Source organism: Pristiophorus japonicus, chromosome 5, assembly GCF_044704955.1.
Source record: "Pristiophorus japonicus isolate sPriJap1 chromosome 5, sPriJap1.hap1, whole genome shotgun sequence".
Lineage (NCBI taxonomy): Eukaryota > Metazoa > Chordata > Chondrichthyes > Pristiophoridae > Pristiophorus > Pristiophorus japonicus.
The window spans coordinates 297,088,333-297,112,885 of NC_091981.1; the positions used below are offsets into that span (position 1 = coordinate 297,088,333).

The window sequence follows — 24,553 nt, forward strand, 5'->3', positions numbered from 1 at the left end:
GAGAGAGACGCACAGAGCGGGCGAGAGAGAGACGCACAGAGCGGGCGAGAGAGAGACGCACAGAGCGGGCGAGAGAGAGAGACGCACAGAGCGGGCGAGAGAGAGAGACGCACAGAGCGGGCGAGAGAGAGAGACGCACAGAGCGGGCGAGAGAGAGAGAGAGAGAGAGAGAGACGCACAGAGCGGGCGAGAGAGAGAGGCGCAGAGAGCGGGCGAGAGAGAGAGAGAGAGAGACGCACAGAGCGGGCGAGAGAGAGAGAGGAGAGAGAGAGAGAGAGACGCACAGAGCGGGCGAGAGAGAGACGCACAGAGCGGGCGAGAGAGAGAGACGCACAGAGCGGGCGAGAGAGAGAGAGAGAGAGAGACGCACAGAGCGGGCGAGAGAGAGAGAGAGAGACGCACAGAGCGGGCGAGAGAGAGAGACGCACAGAGCGGGCGAGAGAGAGAGGCACAGAGTGGGCGAGAGAGAGAGGCACAGAGCGGGCGAGAGAGAGAGGCACAGAGCGGGCGAGAGAGAGAGAGAGAGAGACGCACAGAGCGGGCGAGAGAGAGAGAGAGAGACGCACAGAGCGGGCGAGAGAGAGAGACGCACAGAGCGGGCGAGAGAGAGAGAGAGAGAGAGAGAGAGAGAGACGCACAGAGCGGGCGAGAGAGAGACGCACAGAGCGGGCGAGAGAGAGAGAGAGAGAGACGCACAGAGCGGGCGAGAGAGAGAGGCACAGAGCGGGCGAGAGAGAGAGGCACAGAGCGGGCGAGAGAGAGAGCACAGAGCGGGCGAGAGAGAGAGGCACAGAGCGGGCGAGAGAGAGAGGCACAGAGCGGGCGAGAGAGAGAGGCACAGAGCGGGCGAGAGACGCACAGAGCGGGCGAGAGAGACACGCACAGAGCGGGCGAGAGAGAGACGCACAGAGCGGGCGAGAGAGAGACAGACGCACAGAGCGGGCGAGAGAGAGAGAGACGCACAGAGCGGGCGAGAGAGAGAGAGACGCACAGAGCGGGCGAGAGAGAGAGAGACGCACAGAGCGGGCGAGAGAGAGAGAGACGCACAGAGCGGGCGAGAGAGAGACGCACAGAGCGGGCGAGAGAGAGAGAGACGCACAGAGCGGGCGAGAGAGAGAGAGAGCCACAGAGCGGGCGAGAGAGAGACGCACAGAGCGGGCGAGAGAGAGACGCACAGAGCGGGCGAGAGAGAGACGCACAGAGCGGGCGAGAGAGAGACGCACAGAGCGGGCGAGAGAGAGACGCACAGAGCGGGCGAGAGAGAGACGCACAGAGCGGGCGAGAGAGAAAGACGCACAGAGCGGGCGAGAGAGAGAGAGAGAGACGCACAGAGCGGGCGAGAGAGAGACGCACAGAGCGGGCGAGAGAGAGAGACGCACAGAGCGGGCGAGAGAGAGAGAGAGAGACGCACAGAGCGGGCGAGAGAGAGAGAGAGAGAGACGCACAGAGCGGGCGAGAGAGACGCACAGAGCGGGCGAGAGAGAGAGAGAGAGACGCACAGAGCAGGCGAGAGAGAGAGAGAGAGAGACGCACAGAGCGGGCGAGAGAGACGCACAGAGCGGGCGAGAGAGAGAGAGAGAGACGCACAGAGCGGGCGAGAGAGAGAGAGAGAGACGCACAGAGCGGGCGAGAGAGAGAGACGCACAGAGCGGGCGAGAGAGAGAGAGACGCACAGAGCGGGCGAGAGAGAGACGCACAGAGCGGGCGAGAGAGAGAGAGAGAGACGCACAGAGCGGGCGAGAGACGCACAGAGCGGGCGAGAGAGAGACAGACGCACAGAGCGGGCGAGAGAGAGAGAGACGCACAGAGCGGGCGAGAGAGAGAGAGACGCACAGAGCGGGCGAGAGAGAGAGAGAGAGACGCACAGAGCGGGCGAGAGAGAGAGAGAGAGACGCACAGAGCGGGCGTGAGAGAGAGAGAGAGACGCACAGAGCGGGCGAGAGAGAGACGCACAGAGCGGGCGAGAGAGAGAGACGCACAGAGCGGGCGAGAGAGAGAGAGAGAGACGCACAGAGCGGGCGAGAGAGAGAGAGACGCACAGAGCGGGCGAGGAGAGAGAGGCACAGAGTGGGCGAGAGAGAGAGGCACAGAGCGGGCGAGAGAGAGAGAGAGAGACGCACAGAGCGGGCGAGAGAGAGAGAGAGAGACGCACAGAGCGGGCGAGAGAGAGAGACGCACAGAGCGGGCGAGAGAGAGAGAGAGAGACGCACAGAGCGGGCGAGAGAGAGACGCACAGAGCGGGCGAGAGAGAGAGAGAGACGCACAGAGCGGGCGAGAGAGACGCACAGAGCGGGCGAGAGAGAGAGAGACGCACAGAGCGGGCGAGAGAGAGAGACGCACAGAGCGGGCGAGAGAGAGAGAGACGCACAGAGCGGGCGAGAGAGAGACGCACAGAGCGGGCGAGAGAGGGAGAGACGCACAGAGCGGGCGAGAGAGAGACGCACAGAGCGGGCGAGAGAGAGACGCACAGAGCGGGCGAGAGAGAGAGACGCACAGAGCGGGCGAGAGAGAGAGAGACGCACAGAGCGGGCGAGAGAGAGACGCACAGAGCGGGCGAGAGAGAGACGCACAGAGCGGGCGAGAGAGAGACGCACAGAGCGGGCGAGAGAGAGACGCACAGAGCGGGCGAGAGAGAGACGCACAGAGCGGGCGAGAGAGAGACGCACAGCGGGCGAGAGAGAGACGCACAGAGCGGGCGAGAGAGAGACGCACAGAGCGGGCAGAGAGAGAGACGCACAGAGCGGGCAGAGAGAGAGAGAGAGAGAGACGCACAGAGCGGGCGAGAGACGCACAGAGCGGGCGAGAGAGAGAGAGAGAGAGAGAGAGACGCCCAGAGCGGGCGAGAGAGAGAGAGACGCACAGAGCGGGCGAGAGAGAGAGAGACGCACAGAGCGGGCGAGAGAGAGAGAGAGACGAACAGAGCGGGCGAGAGAGAGAGACGCATAGAGCGGGCGAGAGAGAGAGAGAGAGAGACGCACATAGCGGGCGAGAGAGAGACGCACAGAGCGGGCGAGAGAGAGAGACGCACAGAGCGGGCGAGAGAGAGAGAGAGAGACGCACAGAGCGGGCGAGAGAGAGAGAGAGAGAGAGAGAGACGCACAGAGCGGGCGAGAGAGAGAGAGAGAGAGAGAGAGAGAGAGACGCACAGAGCGGGCGAGAGACGCACAGAGCGGGCGAGAGAGAGAGAGAGAGACGCACAGAGCGGGCGGAGAGAGACGCACAGAGCGGGCGAGAGAGAGAGACGCACAGAGCGGGCGAGAGAGAGAGATAGACGCACAGAGCGGGCGAGAGAGAGAGAGAGACGCACAGAGCGGGCGAGAGAGAGAGAGAGACGCACAGAGCGGGAGAGAGAGAGAGATAGACGCACAGAGCGGGAGAGAGAGAGAGAGATAGACGCACAGAGCGGGAGAGAGAGAATGATAGACGCACAGAGCGGGCGAGAGAGAGAGATAGACGCACAGAGCGGGAGAGAGAGAGAGATAGACGCACAGAGCGGGCGAGAGAGAGACGCACAGAGCGGGCGAGAGAGAGACGCACAGAGCGGGCGAGAGAGAGAGACGCACAGAGCGGGCGAGAGAGAGAGAGACGCACAGAGCGGGCGAGAGAGAGAGATAGACGCACAGAGCGGGCGAGAGAGAGAGAGATAGACGCACAGAGCGGGCGAGAGAGAGAGAGAGACGCACAGAGCGGGCGAGAGAGAGATAGACGCACAGAGCGGCGAGAGAGAGAGAGAGACGCACAGAACGGGCGAGAGAGAGATAGACGCACAGAACGGGCGAGAGAGAGAGAGAGAGAGACGCACAGAGCGGGCGAGAGAGAGAGAGAGAGAGAGACGCACAGAGCGGGCGAGAGAGAGACGCACAGAGCGGGCGAGAGAGAGACGCACAGAGCGGGCGAGAGAGAGAGAGAGAGACGCACAGAGCGGGCGAGAGAGAGAGAGAGACGCACAGAGCGGGCGAGAGAGAGAGAGAGAGAGAGACGCACAGAGCGGGCGAGAGAGAGAGAGAGAGAGAGAGACGCACAGAGCGGGCGAGAGAGAGACGCACAGAGCGGGCGAGAGAGAGAGAGAGAGACGCACAGAGCGGGCGAGAGAGAGAGAGAGAGAGAGAGAGACGCACAGAGCGGGCGAGAGAGAGACGCACAGAGCGGCGAGAGAGAGAGAGAGAGACGCACAGAGCGGGCGAGAGAGAGAGACGCACAGAGCGGGCGAGAGAGAGAGAGAGAGAGAGAGACGCACAGAGCGGGCGAGAGAGAGAGAGAGAGAGAGACGCACAGAGCGGCGAGAGAGAGAGAGAGAGAGACGCACAGAGCGGGCGAGAGAGAGACGCACAGAGCGTGCGAGAGAGAGAGAGACGCACAGAGCGGGCGAGAGAGAGAGAGAGAGAGAGACGCACAGAGCGGGCGAGAGAGAGACGCACAGAGCGGGCGAGAGAGAGAGAGACGCACAGAGCGGGCGAGAGAGAGAGACGCACAGAGCGGGCGAGAGAGAGACGCACAGAGCGGGCGAGAGACGCACAGAGCGGGCGAGAGAGAGACGCACAGAGCGGGCGAGAGAGAGACGCACAGAGCGGGCGAGAGAGAGACGCACAGAGCGGGCGAGAGAGAGACGCACAGAGCGGGCGAGAGAGAGACGCACAGAGCGGGCGAGAGAGAGACGCACAGAGCGGGCGAGAGAGAGACGCACAGAGCGGGCGAGAGAGACGCACAGAGCGGGCGAAAGACAGATGCACAGAGCGGGCGAGAGAGAGAGAGACGAACAGAGCGGGCGAGAGAGAGAGACGCACAGAGCGGGCGAGAGAGAGAGACGCACAGAGCGGGCGAGAGAGAGACGCACAGAGCGGGCGAGAGAGACGCACAGAGCGGGCGAAAGACAGACGCACAGAGTGGGCGAGAGAGAGAGAGACGAACAGAGCGGGCGAGAGAGAGAGACGCACAGAGCGGGCGAGAGAGAGAGACGCACAGAGCGGGCGAGAGAGAGAGACGCACAGAGCGGGCGAGAGAGAGAGACGCACAGAGCGGGCGAGAGAGAGAGACGCACAGAGCGGGCGAGAGAGAGAGAGAGAGAGAGAGAGACGCACAGAGCGGGCGAGAGAAAGACAGACGCACAGAGCGGGCGAGAGAGAGAGAGACGAACAGAGCGGGCGAGAGAGAGAGAGAGAGACGAACAGAGCGGGCGAGAGAGAGAGAGACGAACAGAGCGGGCGAGAGAGAGAGACGCACAGAGCGGGCGAGAGAGAGAGAGAGACGAACAGAGCGGGCGAGAGAGAGAGAGAGACGCACAGAGCGGGCGAGAGAGAGAGAGACGCACAGAGCGGGCGAGAGAGAGACGCACAGAGCGGGCGAGAGAGAGAGAGACGAACAGAGCAGGCGAGAGAGAGAGAGAGACGCACAGAGCGGGCGAGAGAGAGAGACGCACAGAGCGGGCGAGAGAGAGAGACGCACAGAGCGGGCGAGAGAGAGACGCACAGAGCGGGCGAGAGAGAGAGACGCACAGAGCGGGCGAGAGAGAGAGACGCACAGAGCGGGCGAGAGAGAGAGACGCACAGAGCGGGCGAGAGAGAGAGACGCACAGAGCGGGCGAGAGAGAGAGACGCACAGAGCCGGCGAGAGAGAGAGAGAGAGAGAGACGCACAGAGCGGGCGAGAGAGAGAGACGCACAGAGCGGGCGAGAGAGAGACGCACAGAGCGGGCGAGAGAGAGAGAGAGAGACGCACAGAGCGGGCGAGAGAGAGAGAGAGAGACGCACAGAGCGGGCGAGAGAGAGAGAGAGACCCACAGAGCGGGCGAGAGAGAGAGAGAGACCCACAGAGCGGGCGAGAGAGAGAGAGAGACCCACAGAGCGGGCGAGAGAGAGAGAGAGACCCACAGAGCGGGCGAGAGAGAGAGAGAGAGACCCACAGAGCGGGCGAGAGAGAGAGAGAGACCCACAGAGCGGGCGAGAGAGAGAGAGAGAGACCCACAGAGCGGGCGAGAGAGAGAGAGAGAGACCCACAGAGCGGGCGAGAGAGAGAGAGAGAGACCCACAGAGCGGGCGAGAGAGAGAGAGAGAGAGAGACCCACAGAGCGGGCGAGAGAGAGAGAGAGAGACCCACAGAGCGGGCGAGAGAGAGAGAGAGAGACCCCACAGAGCGGGCGAGAGAGAGAGAGAGAGAGAGACCCACAGAGCGGCGAGAGAGAGAGGACCCACAGAGCGGGCGAGAGAGAGAGGCACAGAGCGGGCGAGAGAGAGGCACAGAGCGGGCGAGAGAGAGACCCACAGAGCGGGCGAGAGAGAGAGAGACGAACAGAGCGGGCGAGAGAGAGAGAGACGAACAGAGCGGGCGAGAGAGAGAGAGACGAACAGAGCGGGCGAGAGAGAGAGAGACGCACAGAGCGGGCGAGAGAGAGAGACGCACAGAGCGGGCGAGAGAGAGAGACGCACAGAGCGGGCGAGAGAGAGAGAGAGACGCACAGAGCGGGCGAGAGAGAGAGACGCACAGAGCGGGCGAGAGAGAGAGAGACGAACAGAGCAGGCGAGAGAGAGAGAGAGACGCACAGAGCGGGCGAGAGAGAGACGCACAGAGCGGGCGAGAGAGAGAGACGCACAGAGCGGGCGAGAGAGAGACGCACAGAGCGGGCGAGAGAGAGAGACGCACAGAGCGGGCGAGAGAGAGAGACGCACAGAGCGGGCGAGAGAGAGACGCACAGAGCGGGCGAGAGAGAGAGAGAGAGACGCACAGAGCGGGCGAGAGAGAGAGAGAGACGAACAGAGCGGGCGAGAGAGAGAGAGAGACGCACAGAGCGGGCAGAGAGAGAGACGCACAGAGCGGGCGAGAGAGAGAGACGCACAGAGCGGGCGAGAGAGAGACGCACAGAGCGGGCGAGAGAGAGAGACGCACAGAGCGGGCGAGAGAGAGAGACGCACAGAGCGGGCGAGAGAGAGACGCACAGAGCGGGCGAGAGAGAGAGAGAGAGAGACGCACAGAGCGGGCGAGAGAGAGAGAGAGAGACGCACAGAGCGGGCGAGAGAGAGAGAGAGACCCACAGAGCGGGCGAGAGAGAGAGAGAGACCCACAGAGCGGGCGAGAGAGAGAGAGAGACCCACAGAGCGGGCGAGAGAGAGAGAGAGACCCACAGAGCGGGCGAGAGAGAGAGAGAGACCCACAGAGCGGGCGAGAGAGAGAGAGAGACCCACAGAGCGGGCGAGAGAGAGAGAGACGCACAGAGCGGGCGAGAGAGAGAGACGCACAGAGCGGGCGAGAGAGAGAGAGAGACGAACAGAGCGGGCGAGAGAGAGAGAGAGACGCACAGAGCGGGCGAGAGAGAGAGACGCACAGAGCGGGCGAGAGAGAGAGAGACGAACAGAGCAGGCGAGAGAGAGAGAGAGACGCACAGAGCGGGGCGAGAGAGAGACGCACAGAGCGGGCGAGAGAGAGAGACGCACAGAGCGGGCGAGAGAGAGACGCACAGAGCGGGCGAGAGAGAGAGACGCACAGAGCGGGCGAGAGAGAGAGACGCACAGAGCGGGCGAGAGAGAGAGACGCACAGAGCGGGCGAGAGAGAGAGACGCACAGAGCGGGCGAGAGAGAGACGCACAGAGCGGGCGAGAGAGAGAGACGCACAGAGCCGGCGAGAGAGAGAGAGAGAGAGAGACGCACAGAGCGGGCGAGAGAGAGACGCACAGAGCGGGCGAGAGAGAGAGACGCACAGAGCGGGCGAGAGAGAGACGCACAGAGCGGGCGAGAGAGAGACGCACAGAGCGGGCGAGAGAGAGAGAGACGCACAGAGCGGGCGAGAGAGAGAGAGAGACCCACAGAGCGGGCGAGAGAGAGAGAGAGACCCACAGAGCGGGCGAGAGAGAGAGAGAGACCCACAGAGCGGGCGAGAGAGAGAGAGAGACCCACAGAGCGGGCGAGAGAGAGAGAGAGACCCACAGAGCGGGCGAGAGAGAGAGAGAGACCCACAGAGCGGGCGAGAGAGAGAGAGAGAGACCCACAGAGCGGGCGAGAGAGAGAGAGAGACCCACAGAGCGGGCGAGAGAGAGAGAGAGACCCACAGAGCGGGCGAGAGAGAGAGAGAGAGAGACCCACAGAGCGGGCGAGAGAGAGAGAGAGAGACCCACAGAGCGGGCGAGAGAGAGAGAGAGAGAGAGACCCACAGAGCGGGCGAGAGAGAGAGACCCACAGAGCGGGCGAGAGAGAGACACACAGAGCGGGCGAGAGAGAGACACACAGAGCGGGCGAGAGAGAGACACACAGAGCGGGCGAGAGAGAGACACACAGAGCGGGCGAGAGAGAGACACACAGAGCGGGCGAGAGAGAGACACACAGAGCGGGCGAGAGAGAGACACACAGAGCGGGCGAGAGAGAGACACACAGAGCGGGCGAGAGAGAGACACACAGAGCGGGCGAGAGAGAGACACACAGAGCGGGCGAGAGAGAGACACACAGAGCGGGCGAGAGAGAGACACACAGAGCGGGCGAGAGAGAGACACACAGAGCGGGCGAGAGAGAGACACACAGAGCGGGCGAGAGAGAGACACACAGAGCGGGCGAGAGAGAGACACACAGAGCGGGCGAGAGAGAGACACACAGAGCGGGCGAGAGAGAGACACACAGAGCGGGCGAGAGAGAGACACACAGAGCGGGCGAGAGAGAGACACACAGAGCGGGCGAGAGAGAGACACACAGAGCGGGCGAGAGAGAGACACACAGAGCGGGCGAGAGAGAGACACACAGAGCGGGCGAGAGAGAGACACACAGAGCGGGCGAGAGAGAGACACACAGAGCGGGCGAGAGAGAGACACACAGAGCGGGCGAGAGAGAGACACACAGAGCGGGCGAGAGAGAGACACACAGAGCGGGCGAGAGAGAGACACACAGAGCGGGCGAGAGAGAGACACACAGAGCGGGCGAGAGAGAGACACACAGAGCGGGCGAGAGAGAGACACACAGAGCGGGCGAGAGAGAGACACACAGAGCGGGCGAGAGAGAGACACACAGAGCGGGCGAGAGAGAGACACACAGAGCGGGCGAGAGAGAGACACACAGAGCGGGCGAGAGAGAGACACACAGAGCGGGCGAGAGAGAGACACACAGAGCGGGCGAGAGAGAGACACACAGAGCGGGCGAGAGAGAGACACACAGAGCGGGCGAGAGAGAGACACACAGAGCGGGCGAGAGAGAGACACACAGAGCGGGCGAGAGAGAGACACACAGAGCGGGCGAGAGAGAGACACACAGAGCGGGCGAGAGAGAGACACACAGAGCGGGCGAGAGAGAGACACACAGAGCGGGCGAGAGAGAGACACACAGAGCGGGCGAGAGAGAGACACACAGAGCGGGCGAGAGAGAGACACACAGAGCGGGCGAGAGAGAGACACACAGAGCGGGCGAGAGAGAGACACACAGAGCGGGCGAGAGAGAGACACACAGAGCGGGCGAGAGAGAGACACACAGAGCGGGCGAGAGAGAGACACACAGAGCGGGCGAGAGAGAGACACACAGAGCGGGCGAGAGAGAGACACACAGAGCGGGCGAGAGAGAGACACACAGAGCGGGCGAGAGAGAGACACACAGAGCGGGCGAGAGAGAGACACACAGAGCGGGCGAGAGAGAGACACACAGAGCGGGCGAGAGAGAGACACACAGAGCGGGCGAGAGAGAGACACACAGAGCGGGCGAGAGAGAGACACACAGAGCGGGCGAGAGAGAGACACACAGAGCGGGCGAGAGAGAGACACACAGAGCGGGCGAGAGAGAGACACACAGAGCGGGCGAGAGAGAGACACACAGAGCGGGCGAGAGAGAGACACACAGAGCGGGCGAGAGAGAGACACACAGAGCGGGCGAGAGAGAGACACACAGAGCGGGCGAGAGAGAGACACACAGAGCGGGCGAGAGAGAGACACACAGAGCGGGCGAGAGAGAGACACACAGAGCGGGCGAGAGAGAGACACACAGAGCGGGCGAGAGAGAGACACACAGAGCGGGCGAGAGAGAGACACACAGAGCGGGCGAGAGAGAGACACACAGAGCGGGCGAGAGAGAGACACACAGAGCGGGCGAGAGAGAGACACACAGAGCGGGCGAGAGAGAGACACACAGAGCGGGCGAGAGAGAGACACACAGAGCGGGCGAGAGAGAGACACACAGAGCGGGCGAGAGAGAGACACACAGAGCGGGCGAGAGAGAGACACAGAGCGAGGAGTATCAAAGGATATGGCGGTTCAATGTTGAGCAATGATTTAATTGAACGGCGGACCAGGCTCGGAGGGGCTGAAGGGCCTCCTGTTCCTATGTGACTGCCTTGGACCTGCGCTGTTACTGTGTTGCACATTTAGTGAGATGGTCGCACCTTTATTGACAGGCAGCTTGTTTGGCAAGGTGCTATACTTCCTCTTCTCCTCGAGGCTGTCCCTCCTCTGCATGTCACTGAGCATGTCTCCGTGTGACATGACGGCGAGGGCCTGCTCCTCCTCGTACTGGAGCCGTGGGAGGCTCACCAGCTTGGCTGACAGCAGGTACAGGAAAGCTGAATCGCTGTCCTTCTTCACACCGTACGAGCTGAGAGTTCTGTGATCAACCGCCAGGCACTGGCCGATAATCCAGCGCTGGACACTGGGGTGGAACCCAAAATCTCGGAACACCTAACACACAACAACAACAACAACTTGCTTTTATACCATGCCTTTCGGTGAGCTAAACGTCCCAAGGGACGAGAGAGGAACGATTATCAAACAGCAATCGACACCGAGCCACACAAGCAGATATGAGCACAGGTGACCAAAGTTCACAATGGGATTAGTTTGGGATTGATACAGGGCGATGGGGAGAGAGCGGGGCAGTGGGATTAGTTTGGGATTGATACAGGGCGATGGGGAGAGAGCGGGGCAGTGGGATTAGTTTGGGATTGATACAGGACTGTGGGGAGAGAGCGGGGCAGTGGGATTAGTTTGGGATTGATACAGGGCGCTGGGGAGAGAGTGGGGCAGTGGGATTAGTTTGGGATTGATACAGGGCGATGGGGAGAGAGCGGGGCAGTGGGATTAGTTTGGGATTGATACAGGGCGATGGGGAGAGAGCGGGACAGTGGGATTAGTTTGGGATTGATACAGGGCTGTGGGGAGAGAGTGGGGCAGTGGGATTAGTTTGGGATTGATACAGGGCGATGGGGAGAGAGCGGGACAGTGGGATTAGTTTGGGATTGATACAGGGCTGTGGGGAGAGAGTGGGGCAGTGGGATTAGTTTGGGATTGATACAGGGCGATGGGGAGAGAGCGGGGCAGTGGGATTAGTTTGGGATTGATACAGGGCTGTGGGGAGAGAGCGGGGCAGTGGGATTAGTTTGGGATTGATACAGGGCTATGGGGAGAGCGGGGCAGTGGGATTAGTTTGGGATTGATACAGGGGCTATGGGGAGAGAGCGGGGCAGTGGGATTAGTTTGGGATTGATGCATAAAATCAGAGGCATTTACGGCACAGGAGGCCGCCATTTGGCCCATGGTATCTGTGCCGGTCGAAAAAGAGCTATCCAGCCTAATCTCACTTTCCAGGGATACAGGGCTTGACAGTGTGGGGTAGTGACTCTAGGTGTGGTCTAACCAAGGCTTTGTACAGCTGCAGCATAACTTCTGCTCCCTTGTATTCTAGTCCTCAAGATATAAAGGCCAATATTCCATTCGCCTGTATGATTATTTTCTGTACCTGTCCATGATATTTTAATGATCGATGTACCTGGACCCCTCCCTCCCCCCGCCGCCCCCCCCCCCGCCCGCGCCCCCACCCCCTCCCCCCGCCGCCCCCCCCCCGCCCGCCCCCCCGCCCCCCCCCCGCCCCCGCCCCCACCCCCCCCCGGCCCCCCCGCCCCCCCCCCCACCGCCCCCCCCCCCCGCCCCGCCCCCCGCCCCCCCGCCCCCCCCACCGCCCCCCCCCGCCCCGCCCCCCGCCCCCCCCGCCCCGCCCCCCCCGCCCCGCCCCCAGTCTCTCTGGACATCCACTGTTGCCAGCTTTTCACCATTTAGAAAATACCCCGTTCTATCCTTTTTAGATCCAAAGTGGATGACTTCACATTTGCCGACATTGAAATCCAATTGCCAGAGTTTTGCTCATTCACTTCATCTATTAATATCTTTGTAATTTGATGCTTTTATCTACACTGCCTACAATGCCGCCTATCTTTGTGTCATCTGTACATTTGGATATGTGACTTTCTATTCCATCATTTAAGTTACTAATAAATACTGTGAATAGTTGAGGCCCAACACAGATCCCTGCGGGACACCACTAGTCACCACCTGCCAATTTGAGTACCTGTCCATTATCCCGACTCTATGTCCTGCCGCTCAGCCAACTTTCTCCTGAATTCTCGACTGGATTTAGTGACTATCTTATATTTATGGCCCCGAGATCTGATCTCCCCCACAACTTCACTATGTCTACCATAAAAAACCCTTTCATAATCTTAAAGACCTCTCTGGTCCAGGGATGAGAGGGTTGACTTATGAGGAAAGGTTGAGCAGGTTGGGCCGATACACATTGGAGTTCAGAAGAATGAGAGGTGATCTTATTGAAACATATAAGATAATGAGGGGGCTCGACAAGGTGGATGCAGAGAGGATATTTCCACTCAGAGGAAAGTAAAACTAGGGGACATGGTCTTAGAATAAGGGGCCGCCCATTAAAAACGGAGATGAGGAGAAATTTCTTCTCGGAGGGTTGTAAATCTGTGGAATTCTCTGCCCCAGAGAGCTGTGGAGGCTGGGTCATTGAATATATTTAAGGCGGAGATAGACAGATTTTTGAGCGATAAGGGAGTAAAGGGTTCTGGGGAGCGGGCAGGGAAGTGGAGCTGAGTCCATGATCAGATCAGCCATGATCTTATTGAATGGCGGAGCAGGCTCAAGGGGCCGAATGGCCGACTCCTGCTCCTATTTCTTATGTTCTTATCAGGACACCCCCTCAGCCTTCCCCTTTCCAGAGATAAGAATACCAGCCAGTTCAGTCTTTTCTGAGAGTTATAACCACTCAGTTCTGATACTATCCCTGTAAAAAAAAAATTGCACCTTCTCCAAGCCTGGTGCTTTATTTCCCCTAGCCGAGTGCAGGGCACTGAGGCCAAACCACAGCCCCCAACCGCTGCCTCGGACAGGAACAACTAACCCGGGGTGGAGTTCGAACCTGCGGCCTTGTGGGTTCCTGCGGCGAGCTGCATTCACCCTCGGGGTGTTCTACATACCACCACCTCATTAACAATCTGTTCTTCACCACCGACACCTCGATTACATAGAACCAGAGACGTTTACAACACGGAAGGAGGCCATTTCGGCCCATCGTGTCCGCACCAGCCGACCAAGAGCTGCCCAGCCTCATCCCACTTTCCTGCTCTGGGTCCGTAACCCTGTACGTTACAGCACTTCAGGTGCACATCCAAGTACTTTTTAAATGTGGTGAGGGTTTCTGCCTCTACCACCCTTTCAGACAATGAGTTCCAGACCCCCCCAACACCCTCTGGGTGAAGACATTTCCCTCAAAACCTCCTACCAATTGCTTTAAATCTATGCCCCCCTAGTTGTTGACCCCTCTGCCAAGAGAGACAGGTCCTTCCTATCCACTCTATCTAGGCCCCTCATAATTTTAAACACCTCAATCAGGTCTCCCCTCAACCTCCTCTGTTCCAAAGAAAACAACACCAGCCTATTCAATCTTTCCTCATAGCTAAAATTCTCCAGTCCAGGCAACATCCTCGTAAATCTCCTCTGCACCCTCTCCATGGTAATCACATCTTTCCTGTAATGTGGTGACCAGAACTGCACACAGTACTCCAGCTGTGGCCTAACTAGTGTTTTATACAGTTCAAGCATAACCTCCCTGCTCTTGTATTTTATGCATAAAAAGCATCGAGTTACCTGTTGCTTTAATGTGGAGACGGTTGCGTAGGGGAAGACCTTCATGACGATAGTGGCAGAAGAGCTGGCGTCCTCCACTCCAACTCTCACACTGAAGGGAAGGAAGAAGGGCAAACAAGCTTTAAACAGGACAGGACAGGACAGCCACCCACCTCACCCCAAACTGCAAGCAACCTTCCTGGCACTGCATAGCCGTCTGCATTCTCAGCCGCTTTCTCAACCAGTTTTCATGGAATGATACAGCACAGAACGTCATTCGGCCTATCGTGCCCGTGCCCTAAATCAGAACACTGACATCTGGTGGTATCGGCAACTCGAGATAGATGGAAACGATCAGATAATTGGGATTAAACCTCCTGAAGCTGCAAGTTGGGCATCTACGCAGCTTATTAAATCAAAACGCTTTTGAATCTTACAGCACAGAAGGAGGCCATTCGAAAGTGCAATCCAATTAGTCCCACTCCCCCTGCTCTTTCCCCAGAGCCCAGTAAATTTTTCCTCTTCAAGGATATATCCAATTCCCTTTTGAATATTAATAAATCTGCTTCCACCAGCCTTTCAAGCAGTGAATACCAGACCACAACTCGCTGACTGAAAATAATTCTCTTCATCTCCCCTTTGTTTTTTTTTTGCCAATCATCTTCAATCTGTGTACTCTGGTTATCGACCCTTCTCCCACAGGAAACTGTTCCTCCTTATTTACTCCATCAAAAACAAACATTCAAGATTTTGAATAACTCAGTTAAACTCAAACTCAATTGGAAAATATTAAAAGACACACTTGGATTTATATAGCGCCTTTCACGACCACTAGACGTCTCAAAGTGCTTTACAGCCAATGAAGTACTTTGAGTGTAGTCACTGTTGTAATGTGTGAAACACGGCAGCAAAATTGCGCGCAGCAAGCTCCCACAAAAAGCAATGTAATGACCAGATAAACTGCTTTTGTTATGCTGACTAAGGGATAAATCTCCCCGCTGTACAGCACTGCCCAGTCATCAAGATCCACGGTGCGGCCCTGGACAAAGTGGACCATTTCCCATACCTCGGGAGCCTCTTATCAACAAGAGCTGACACTGACGATGTTATTCAACACCGCCTCCAGCGCGCTAGTGCAGCCTTCAGCCGCCTGAGGAAAAGTGTGTTTGAGGACCAGGCCCTCAAAACTGCCACCAAGCTCATGGTCTACAGGGCTATAATAATACCTGCCCTCCTGTATGGCTAAGAGACATGGACCATGTACAGCAAATACCTTAAGTCGCTGGAGAAATACCACCAACGATGTCTCCGCAAGATCCTACAAATCCCCTGGGAGGACAGACGCACCAACGTTAGCGTCCTCGTCCAGGCCAACATCGAAGCACTGACCACACTTGATCAGCTCCGCTGGGCAGGCCATACTGTTCACATGCCAGACACGAGACTCCCAAACTCGGAACTCCTTCACGGCAAACGAGCCAAAGGTGGGCAGAGGAAACGTTACGGGGACACCCTCAAAGCCTCCCAGATAAAGTGCAACATCCCCACTGACACCTGGGAGTCCCTGGCCAAAGACCGCCCTAAGTGGAGGAAGTGCATCCGGGAGGGCGCTGAGCACCTCGAGTCTCATCGCCGAGAGCATGCAGAAATCAAGCGCAGGCAGCGGAAAGAGCGTGCGGCAAACCAGTCCCACCCACTACTTCCCTCAACGACTGTGACAGGGTCTGTGGCTCTCGTATTGGACTGTACAGTCACCTAAGGACTCATTTTTAGTGTGGAAGCAAGTCTTCCTCGATTCCGAGGGACTGCCTATGACGATAAGGGACAAAAATTGGCTAGGACACTGGGGATAACTCCTCAGTTCTTCTTCAAAATAGTGCCATGGGATCTTTTATGTCTACGTAACATCTGATCCGAAAAACGGCACCTTCGACAGTGCGACACTCCCTCAGCGCTGCACTGATGTGTTAGTCTGGATTTATGTGCTCAAGTCCCTGCAGTGGGACTTGAACCCACAACTTTCTGATGAGAGGGGAGTGTGCTACCCACTGAGCCACGGCCGACTTTGAGAGGCGCTATAGAAATGCCAGTTTTTTCCTTTTGATTGATGTGTGTTACACGATGAACCAGGAGGTACATTGTGAACTTGCAGTTACCTGATCTGCCGGTCGGGGTAGGCGCTCTCCTTCAGGCAGATTCCGACACATACTTTCTGCTGCGCAAGAGTCACAGCACACTCCGACGCCAAAGTGGAATCGCCCGCTTCTATCGCCTGGGCAAGTCGCAGAGTCAGATCTTCTACAACAAAAACAAACAAAACACATTTCACACGATGAATGAATCCAGGATCAAGATTCCCACTATCAACACTCCCAGGGAAGAGTAAAGCTCCCTCTACACATAAGAAATAGGAGCAGGAGTAGGCCATTAGGCCCCTCGAGCCTGCTCCGCCATTTAATACGATCATGGCTGATCTGATCATGGACTCAGCTCCACTTCCCTGCCCGCTCCCCATAACCCCTTATCGGTTAAGAAACTGTCTATCTCTGTCTTAAATTTATTCAATGTCCCAGCTTCCACAGCTCTCTGAGGCAGCGAATTCCAGAGATTTACAACCCTCAGAGAGAAGAAATTTCTCCTCATCTCCGTTTTAAATGGGCGGCCCCTTATTCTAAGATCGTGCCCTCTAGTTCTAGCCTCCCCCATCAGTGGAAACATCCTCTCTGCATCTTCCTTGTGAAGCCCCCTCATAATCTTATACGTTTCGATAAGATCACCTCTCATTCTTCCGAGTTCCAAGAGTTGAGGCCCAACCTACTCAACCTTTCCTCATAAGTCAACCCCCTCATCTCAGGAATCATCCTTGTGAACCTTCTCTGAACTGCCTCCAAAGTATATCCTTTCGTAAATATGGAAACCAAAGCTGCACGCAGTATTCCAGGTGTGGCCTCACCAATACCCTGTACAACTGTAGCAAGATTTTCCTGCTTTTATACTCCATCCCCTTTGCAATAAAGGCCAAGATTCCAATGGCCTTCCTGATCACTTGCTATACCTGCATTCTAAACCTTTTGTGTTTCATGGACAAGTACCCCCAGGTCCTGCTGTACTGCAGCACTTCGCAATCTTTCTCCATTTAAATAATAACTTGCTCTTTGATTTTTTTTCTGCCAAAGTGCATGACCTCACGCTTTCCAACATTATATTCCATCTGCCAAATTTTTGCCCACTCACTTAGCCTGTCTGTGTCCTTTTGCAGATTTTTTGTGTCCTCCTCACTCATTGCTTTTCCTCCCATCTTTGTATCGTCAGCAAACTTGGCTACGTTACACTCAGTCCCTTCATCCAAGTCGTTAATATAGATTGTAAATAGTTGGGGTCCCAGCACTGATCCCTGCGGCACCCCACTAGTTACTGATTGCCAACCCGAGAATTAACCATTTATCTTGACTCTCTGTTTTCTGTTCGTTAGCCAATCCTCTATCCATGCTAATATATTACCCCTACCCAGTGAACTTTTATCTTGTGCAGTAACCTTTTATGCGGCACCTTGTCAAATGCCTTCTGGAAATCCAAATACACCACATCCACTGGTTCCCCTTTATCCACCCTGTTCGTTACATCCTCAAAGAACTCCAGCAAATTTGTCAAACATGACTTCCCCTTCATAAATCCCCTTCATACTGCCCCATCAAACACTCCCAGAGCAGGTACAGTACAGGTTAGATACAGAGTAAAGCTCCCTATACACTGTCCCATCAAACACTCCCAGAGCAGGTACAGTACAGGTTAGATACAGAGTAAAGCTCCCTATACACTGTCCCATCAAACACTCCCAGGGCAGGTACAGCGTGCGGGTTAGATACAGAGTAAAGCTCCTTCTACACTGTCCCATCAAACACTCCCAGGGCAGGTACAGGGGGTTAGATACAGAGTAAAGCTCCTTCTACACTGTCCCATCAAACACTCTCAGAGCAGGTACAGCGCGGGATTAGATACAGAGTAAAATTCCCTCTACACTGTCCCATCAAACACTCCCAGGGCAGGTACAGTGCGGGTTAGATACAGAATAAAGTTCCCTCTAAACTGTTGTTTAATGGAAGAGCACTCAATATGACATTTCCATTACTTCACAGAGAGGCTGTAATATTTACAAAACACCTACACCCACTGTGGACCAGATCAAATGTATTTCGAATTCACGGCACCTGGAACCCATAAAAGAGGGAGTACGTTCATCGACACAATCTCCTCGGGATTCACAGGCAAATCCCAAAGTTGAAAAGACTGCGCAATAGTGAACTGCACCACGCAGTGCCTTTACAACGTTCTGCGCAGCGCAGTTACACCACAGCAAGAATTTTACCCTGCAACAGCAGGAGGCCATTCAACACTTCGAGCCTGGTCCATCAGTCAATTCGATCGTGGCTGAACTGTATCTCAACTCCGCCGACCCGCCTTGGTTCCGTATCCCTCAATACCCCGAACTTCAAAAATCGATCCATCTGAGTTTTAACATTTTCAACTGACCCGCAGCATCCACAGCTTTTTGGGGGCGTGTGTTGCAGATTTCTACTGCCCGTTTTGTGAAAATGTGCTTTCTGACATCACCGGATTGTGGTTAAAAAACCATCTGGTTCACCAACGTCCTTCAGGGAAGGAAATCTTACCAGTCTGGGCCTTTATGTGACTCGAGACCCACTGCGACGTGGTTGACTCTTAACTGCCCTCTGAAATGGGCTAGAAAGCCACTCAGATATACCAAACTGCTGCCAGAGAGTCACAGTGGAAGTACCTTCACCACACGGACTGCAGCAGTTGAAGGCGGCGGCTCACCATCACCTTCTCAAGGGCAATTAGGGATGGGCAATAAATACCGGCCTGGTCACATCCCAGGAACAATTTTTTTTTAAAGCGTTAACGGCCTGGCTCTAATTTTAAGTATATGCCGCCTAGTTCCACCAGAGAAAATCATCATAATCGTCATAGCCAGTCCCTCGGAATCGAGGAAGACTTGCTTCCACTCTAAAAATGAGTCCTTAGGTGACTGAACAGTCCAATACGAGAGCCACAGACTCTGTCACAGGAGAGACAGATAATCGTTGAAGTTAAGGGAGGGTGGGACTGGTTTGCTGCACGCTCTTTCCGCTGCCTGCGCTTGATTTCTGCATGCTCTCGGCGATGAGACTCGAGGTGCTCAGCGCCCTCCCGGATGTACTTCCTCCACTTAGAGTGGTCTTTGGCCAGGAACTCCCAGGTGTCAGTGGGGATGTCGCACTTTATCAAGGGAGGCTTTGAGGGTGTCCTTGTAACGTTTCCTCTACCCACCTTTGGCTCGTTTGCCGTGAAGGAGCTCTGAGTAGAGCGCTTGCTTTGTGATGCGAACAATGTGGCCTGCCCAGCGGTCTGGTCGAGTGTGGTCAGTGCTTCGATGCTGGAGATGTTGGCCTGGTCAAGGACGCTAACATAGGTGCGTTTGTCCTCCCAGGGAATTTGTGGGATCTTACGGAGACATTATTAGTGAGGGGAGAAAATAGTTTCTCTCCATCTACCGTATTCTTTAATCATCTTAAACACCTCAATTTGATCTGCTTAATCTCCATAATCTTGTAAACATAAGGGAATATAGGCCTAGTCTTTGCAACCTAGCCTCATTATTTAACCCTTTTTGCCCCGGTATCATTCTGGTGATCTGCGCTGCACCCCCTCCCAGGCCACTATATGCTTCCTGAGGTGCCGTGCCCAGAACTGAATGCAGTTAGTCCACCTGGGGTCTGACCAGAGCTTTACCTATTCTGCTGATGTCCATTCCTGACTTTGTGATGTCTGGCCCGGCTCTGGGAGGCTCGGCGCCCGCCCCGGGCCCCCCCTCAGTCACCGGCCGAGCGGGCTGTAACGAGGCCCCTGTTGACGCGCTGTGGTTCTGTTGACCAGTGGCAGAACTTGCTGCAGAAAGACAAAATCCATCAAAACTAAACACGGCAAACGTCTAACGTGGCTCATCGAGTAAATCAAAGTGTCAGCGGGTAGCACACACGCCTTGGAGTCACAAGGTCAAGAGTTCCAGTCCCATGCCTGAGACTTGAGCCCATAACCAAGGCCGACACTCCCAGTGCAGTACTGAGGGACTGCTGTACTGTCGGAAGGTCAGTACTGAGGGAGTGCTGCACTGTCGGAGGGGCAGTACTGAGGGAGCGCTGCACTGTCGGAGGGGCAGTACTGAGGAAGCGCCGCACTGTCGGAGGGGCAGTACTGAGGGAGCGCCGCACTGTCGGAGGGGCAGTACTGAGGGAGCGCTGCACTGTCAGAGGGGCAGTACTGAGGGAGCGCTGCAGTGTCGGAGGGGCAGTACTGAGGGAGCGCTGCACTGTCGGAGGGGCAGTACTGAGGGAGCGCTGCACTGTCGGAGGAGACGTTAAACCAAGGCCTCATCTGCCCTCTCAGATGGACATAAAAAATCCACGGCTTTATTTTGAAAAAGAGCAGGGGAGCTCTCCCAGTGTCCTGGCCAATATTTATCCCGCAACCTACATCACTAAAACAACATTGCTGTTTGTGGTACCTTGCTGTGTGCTACTGCGTTTCCTGCATTATAACAGTGACTACATTACAAAAGCCATACAGCCCCTCGAGCCTATTCCTCCATTCAATTAGATCATGGTCTGTCTGTATCTTAATTCCACCTACTGCTCTTGGTTCCCTATTCCTTAATACCCTTACCCAACAAAAATCTAGTAATTTCAGCCTTGAAATTTTCAATTGACCCGTAGCCTCAACAACTTTTTGGGGGAAGAGAGTTGCAGATTTTATCTACCCTTTGTGTGAAGAAATGCTTCCTGATATCTGTTTCCTCAACGGCCTGGCTCTAATTTTAAGGCTATGTACTCTTTCACTCTAATTTTAAGGATATGCCCCCTTGTTCTGGACTTCCCCATCAGACAAAATAATTTCTCTCTATCTATCCTATTGAATCCTTTAATCAGCTTCATTGTATCGCCCCTTAATCTTCTGTACTCGAGGAAATACAGGCAGAGTCTGTTCAACCTGTCCTCATAATTTAACCCTTTTAGCCCCAGTACCATTCTGGTGAATCTCTGCTGCACCCCATCCGCGGCCAATTTCCATCCAAGGAGGAATTTTCCCAGATTTTTTCCCCTAAATTGGCCTGGGTTTTTAATCTGGTTTTTGCCTCTCCCAGGAGATCACATGGCTCCGGTTGGGGTGGAGTGTAGAATGTTTCAGTATAAGGGGTGTCGCAGTTGTGTGGGGCAGACTGGTTGGGCTGGGTGCTCTAAACTTTCCGCCATTGTTTATAGATCTATATGTAACCTTTAGGGCTGCTGACCGAGGGCCGTGCGGCTCTTTGTCGGCCGACACGGACACGCTGGGCCGAAATGGCCTCCTTCTGCGCTGTAAATTTCTATGTTTCCTTCCTGAGGTGTGAAGTACAAAATAGTGGAAACAATTTCTCCTTATTTGCTCTACCGAAAGACCGTATAATTTGGGACAGTCCAGGATGACCATAAGACATGGTTAAGAGCTTAGAATGTACAAGCTAAGTTTGCATACTTTTAACAATCTAATCTCTTCACACTGTCGCTATTCCACTCCCCCCACACCTTATCCACCCTCACCCCCCTCTCCGCCACCTTACCTACCTTTCTCGACTTCTCTCAAAGAGCTGGTCATGATGGTTGACCACTTCTGAGCCTCCGTCTCATCCTCGAAGTGATAGGTCAGCTGGTCAGCAGGCTGGTTCCATGTACTGATTCCGTGGCAGGTTGCACTCTTGAATTCGTAGTTGATATCCTTCAAATTAAATTCGTAAAGGCTCTGCAAATAGGACAGAAACAGAGGCGTGAATTTTTGTTTAAAACTATAGGAATGAGAGATTTACTGCTCAAAGCCCAAACCTTCAAGGGCTCATTAGTTGAAGTCTCTGCTCCAAACTCCACCCCACCTGCCGTGTACCCATAGGGGAATCCCAGCCCAAGCACTAGCCCACATCTTAAGAATGTAAGAAATAGGAGCAGGAGTCGGCCATACAGCCCCTCGAGCCTGCTCCGCCATTTAATACGATCATGGCTGATCTGATCATGGACTCAGCTCCACTTCCCTGCCCGCTCCCCATAACCCTTGACTCCCTTATCGCTCAAAAATCTGTCTATCTCTGCCTTAAGTATATTCAATGACCCAGCCTCCACAGCTCTCTGGGGCAGAGAATTCCACAGATTTACAACCCTCTGAGAGAAGAAATTCCTCCTCATCTCCGTTTTAAATGGGCAGCCCTTTATTCTGAGACTTTGCCCCCTAGTTCTAGCCTCCCCCACGAGGGGAAACATCCTCTCTGCATCCACCCTATCCAGCCCCCTCCAATGAGTACAGGCCCAACCTGCTCAACCTTTCATGCTGCAAACGCTCACCAGCTCAGGCAGAATCTGCAGAGAGAGAAGCAGGGAGTAAATGTTCCTGGCCGATGACCGCTTGTCTGAAAACTGGAAGTTGTTGCAGACGAACAATTTAAGGCGGTACTGAGCCAGGGAAAGAATGAAGGAGGGGCCTGTGAATGTGTGGAGGGCAGGAGTACAATCCCTGCTTCTGTCAGACAGCAGGTGCTGGGAATGGAGGGTGGCTGCACCAGAGGCACTGGGAGTGGAGGAGTTCAGAAGAATGAGAGGTGATCTTATCGAAACGCGTAAGATTATGAGGCGGCTCGACTAGGTGGATGCAGAGAGGATGTTTCCACTGATGGGGGAGACTAGAACTAGGGGGCATGATCTTAGAATAAGGAGACGGCCATTTAAAACTGAGATGAGGAGGAATTTCTTCTCTCAGAGGGTTGTGGATCTGTGGCATTCACTGCCTCAGAAAGCTGTGGAAACCGGGTCATTGAATATATTTAAGACAGAATTAGACAGTTTCTTAAACTTTAAGGGGTTATGGGGAGCGGGCAGGGAAGTGGAGCTGAGTCCATGATCAGATCGGGGCCATGGTCTTATTAAATGGCAGAGCAGGCTCGAGGGGCCGTATGGCCTACTCCTGTTCCTATTTCTTATGTTCTTAAGGTGTGGGCTAGTGCTTGGAGTGGGATTCCCCTATGGGTACACGGCAGGTGGGGTGGGCTGTACCCCTGGGATTTACCCACCCTTTGCTATCCTGGTGTGACCATTCGCACCTCCTCAGGTGACTGCACTTCACAAAGCATTTCATTGACTGTCAAGCACTTTGCAATGTCCTGAGATCGTGAAAGGCTCTGTAGAAATGCAAAGTTCTTTCTTTCTCTAGACCCATCTTCTGTTTCGATACTTGTCTCATTATTATCTTCGTCACACCATCATCACTTCCATCATCATGTTGTCGGCAATTTAAGTGTATCTAAGGGTTAAGTCATGGCAGGACAGCTCGGTCACGTGATATGCTCCTCCTGTACCATGTGGGAACACGGGGACAACACCGGTGTCCCTGACGACTACATGTGCGGGAAGTGTGTCCACCTCCGGCTACTGACGGTCCGCGTTGCGGAGCTGGAGCTGAAGGTGGATTCACTCTGGAGCATCCACGATGCTGAGAATGACATGAATATCACGTGTAGCGAGTTGGTCTTACCGCAGGAGAAGGGTCCACAGCCAGCGAGGGAATGGAAGACCAGCAGGAAGAGTAGTGCAAGGAAGGTAGTGCAGGGGTCCCCTGTGGTCATCCCACTGCAAAACAGATACACTGCTTTGAGTGCTGTTGAGGGGGATGACTCATCAGGAGCGGGCAGCAGCAGCCAAGTTCATGGCACCGTGGCTGGCTCTGTTGCACAGGAGGGCAGGAAAAAGAGTGGGCGAGCGATAGTGATAGGGGATTCAATTGTAAGGGGAATAGATAGGCGTTTCTGCGGCCGCAACCGAGACTCCAGGATGGTATGTTGCCTCCCTGGTGCAAGGGTCAAGGATGTCTCGGAGCAGGTGCAGGACATTCTAAAAAGGGAGGGAGAACAGCCAGTTGTCGTGGTGCACGTTGGTACCAATGACATAGGTAAAAAAAGGGATGAGTTCCTACGAAATGAATTTAAGGAGCTAGGAGCTAAATTAAAAAGTAGGACCTCAAAAGTAGTAATCTCGGGATTGCTACCAGTGCCACGTGCTAGTCAGAGTAGGAATCGCAGGATAGCTCAGATGAATACGTGGCTTGAGCAATGGTGCAGCAGGGAGGGATTCAAATTCCTGGGGCATTGGAACCGGTTCTGGGGGAGGTGGGACCAGTACAATCCGGACAGTCTGCACCTGGGCAGAATCGGAACCAATGTCCTCGGGGGAGTGTTTGCTAGTGCTGTTGGGGAGGAGTTAAACTAATATTGCAGGGGGATGGGAACCAATGCAGGGAGATAGAGGGAAACAAAAAGGAGGCAAAAACAAAAGACAGAAAGGAGATGAGGAAAAGTGGAGGGCAGAGAAACCCAAGGCAAAGAACAAAAAGGGCCATTGTACAGCAAAATTCTAAAAGGACAGAGGGTGTTAAAAAAACAAGCCTAAAGGCTTTGTGTCTTAATGCAAGGAGTATCCGCAATAAGGTGGATGAATTAACTGTGCAAATAGATGTTAACAAATAAAAGGAAAAGGAGGTGGGGTAGCATTGCTGGTTAAGGAGGAGATTAAGGCAATAGTTAGGAAGGACATTAGCTTGGATGATGTGGAATCTATATGG

At 55.4% G+C, this 24,553-nt stretch overlaps 1 protein-coding gene across 1 annotated transcript in view; it reads right to left on the reverse strand.

The window, feature by feature from the left end:
- shrprbck1r (sharpin and rbck1 related) overlaps positions 1-24,553 on the reverse strand; it is a 115,604-nt gene that overhangs the window by 78,705 nt on the left and 12,346 nt on the right. The window contains exons 2-6 of the mRNA XM_070881908.1: positions 21,523-21,697; positions 19,655-19,810; positions 16,021-16,162; positions 13,886-13,976; positions 10,336-10,627 (exon numbers count right to left, since the gene is read on the reverse strand). Coding sequence (XP_070738009.1) covers positions 10,336-10,627; positions 13,886-13,976; positions 16,021-16,162; positions 19,655-19,810; positions 21,523-21,697 — 856 coding nt within the window. The remainder of the gene's footprint in view (positions 1-10,335; positions 10,628-13,885; positions 13,977-16,020; positions 16,163-19,654; positions 19,811-21,522; positions 21,698-24,553) is intronic.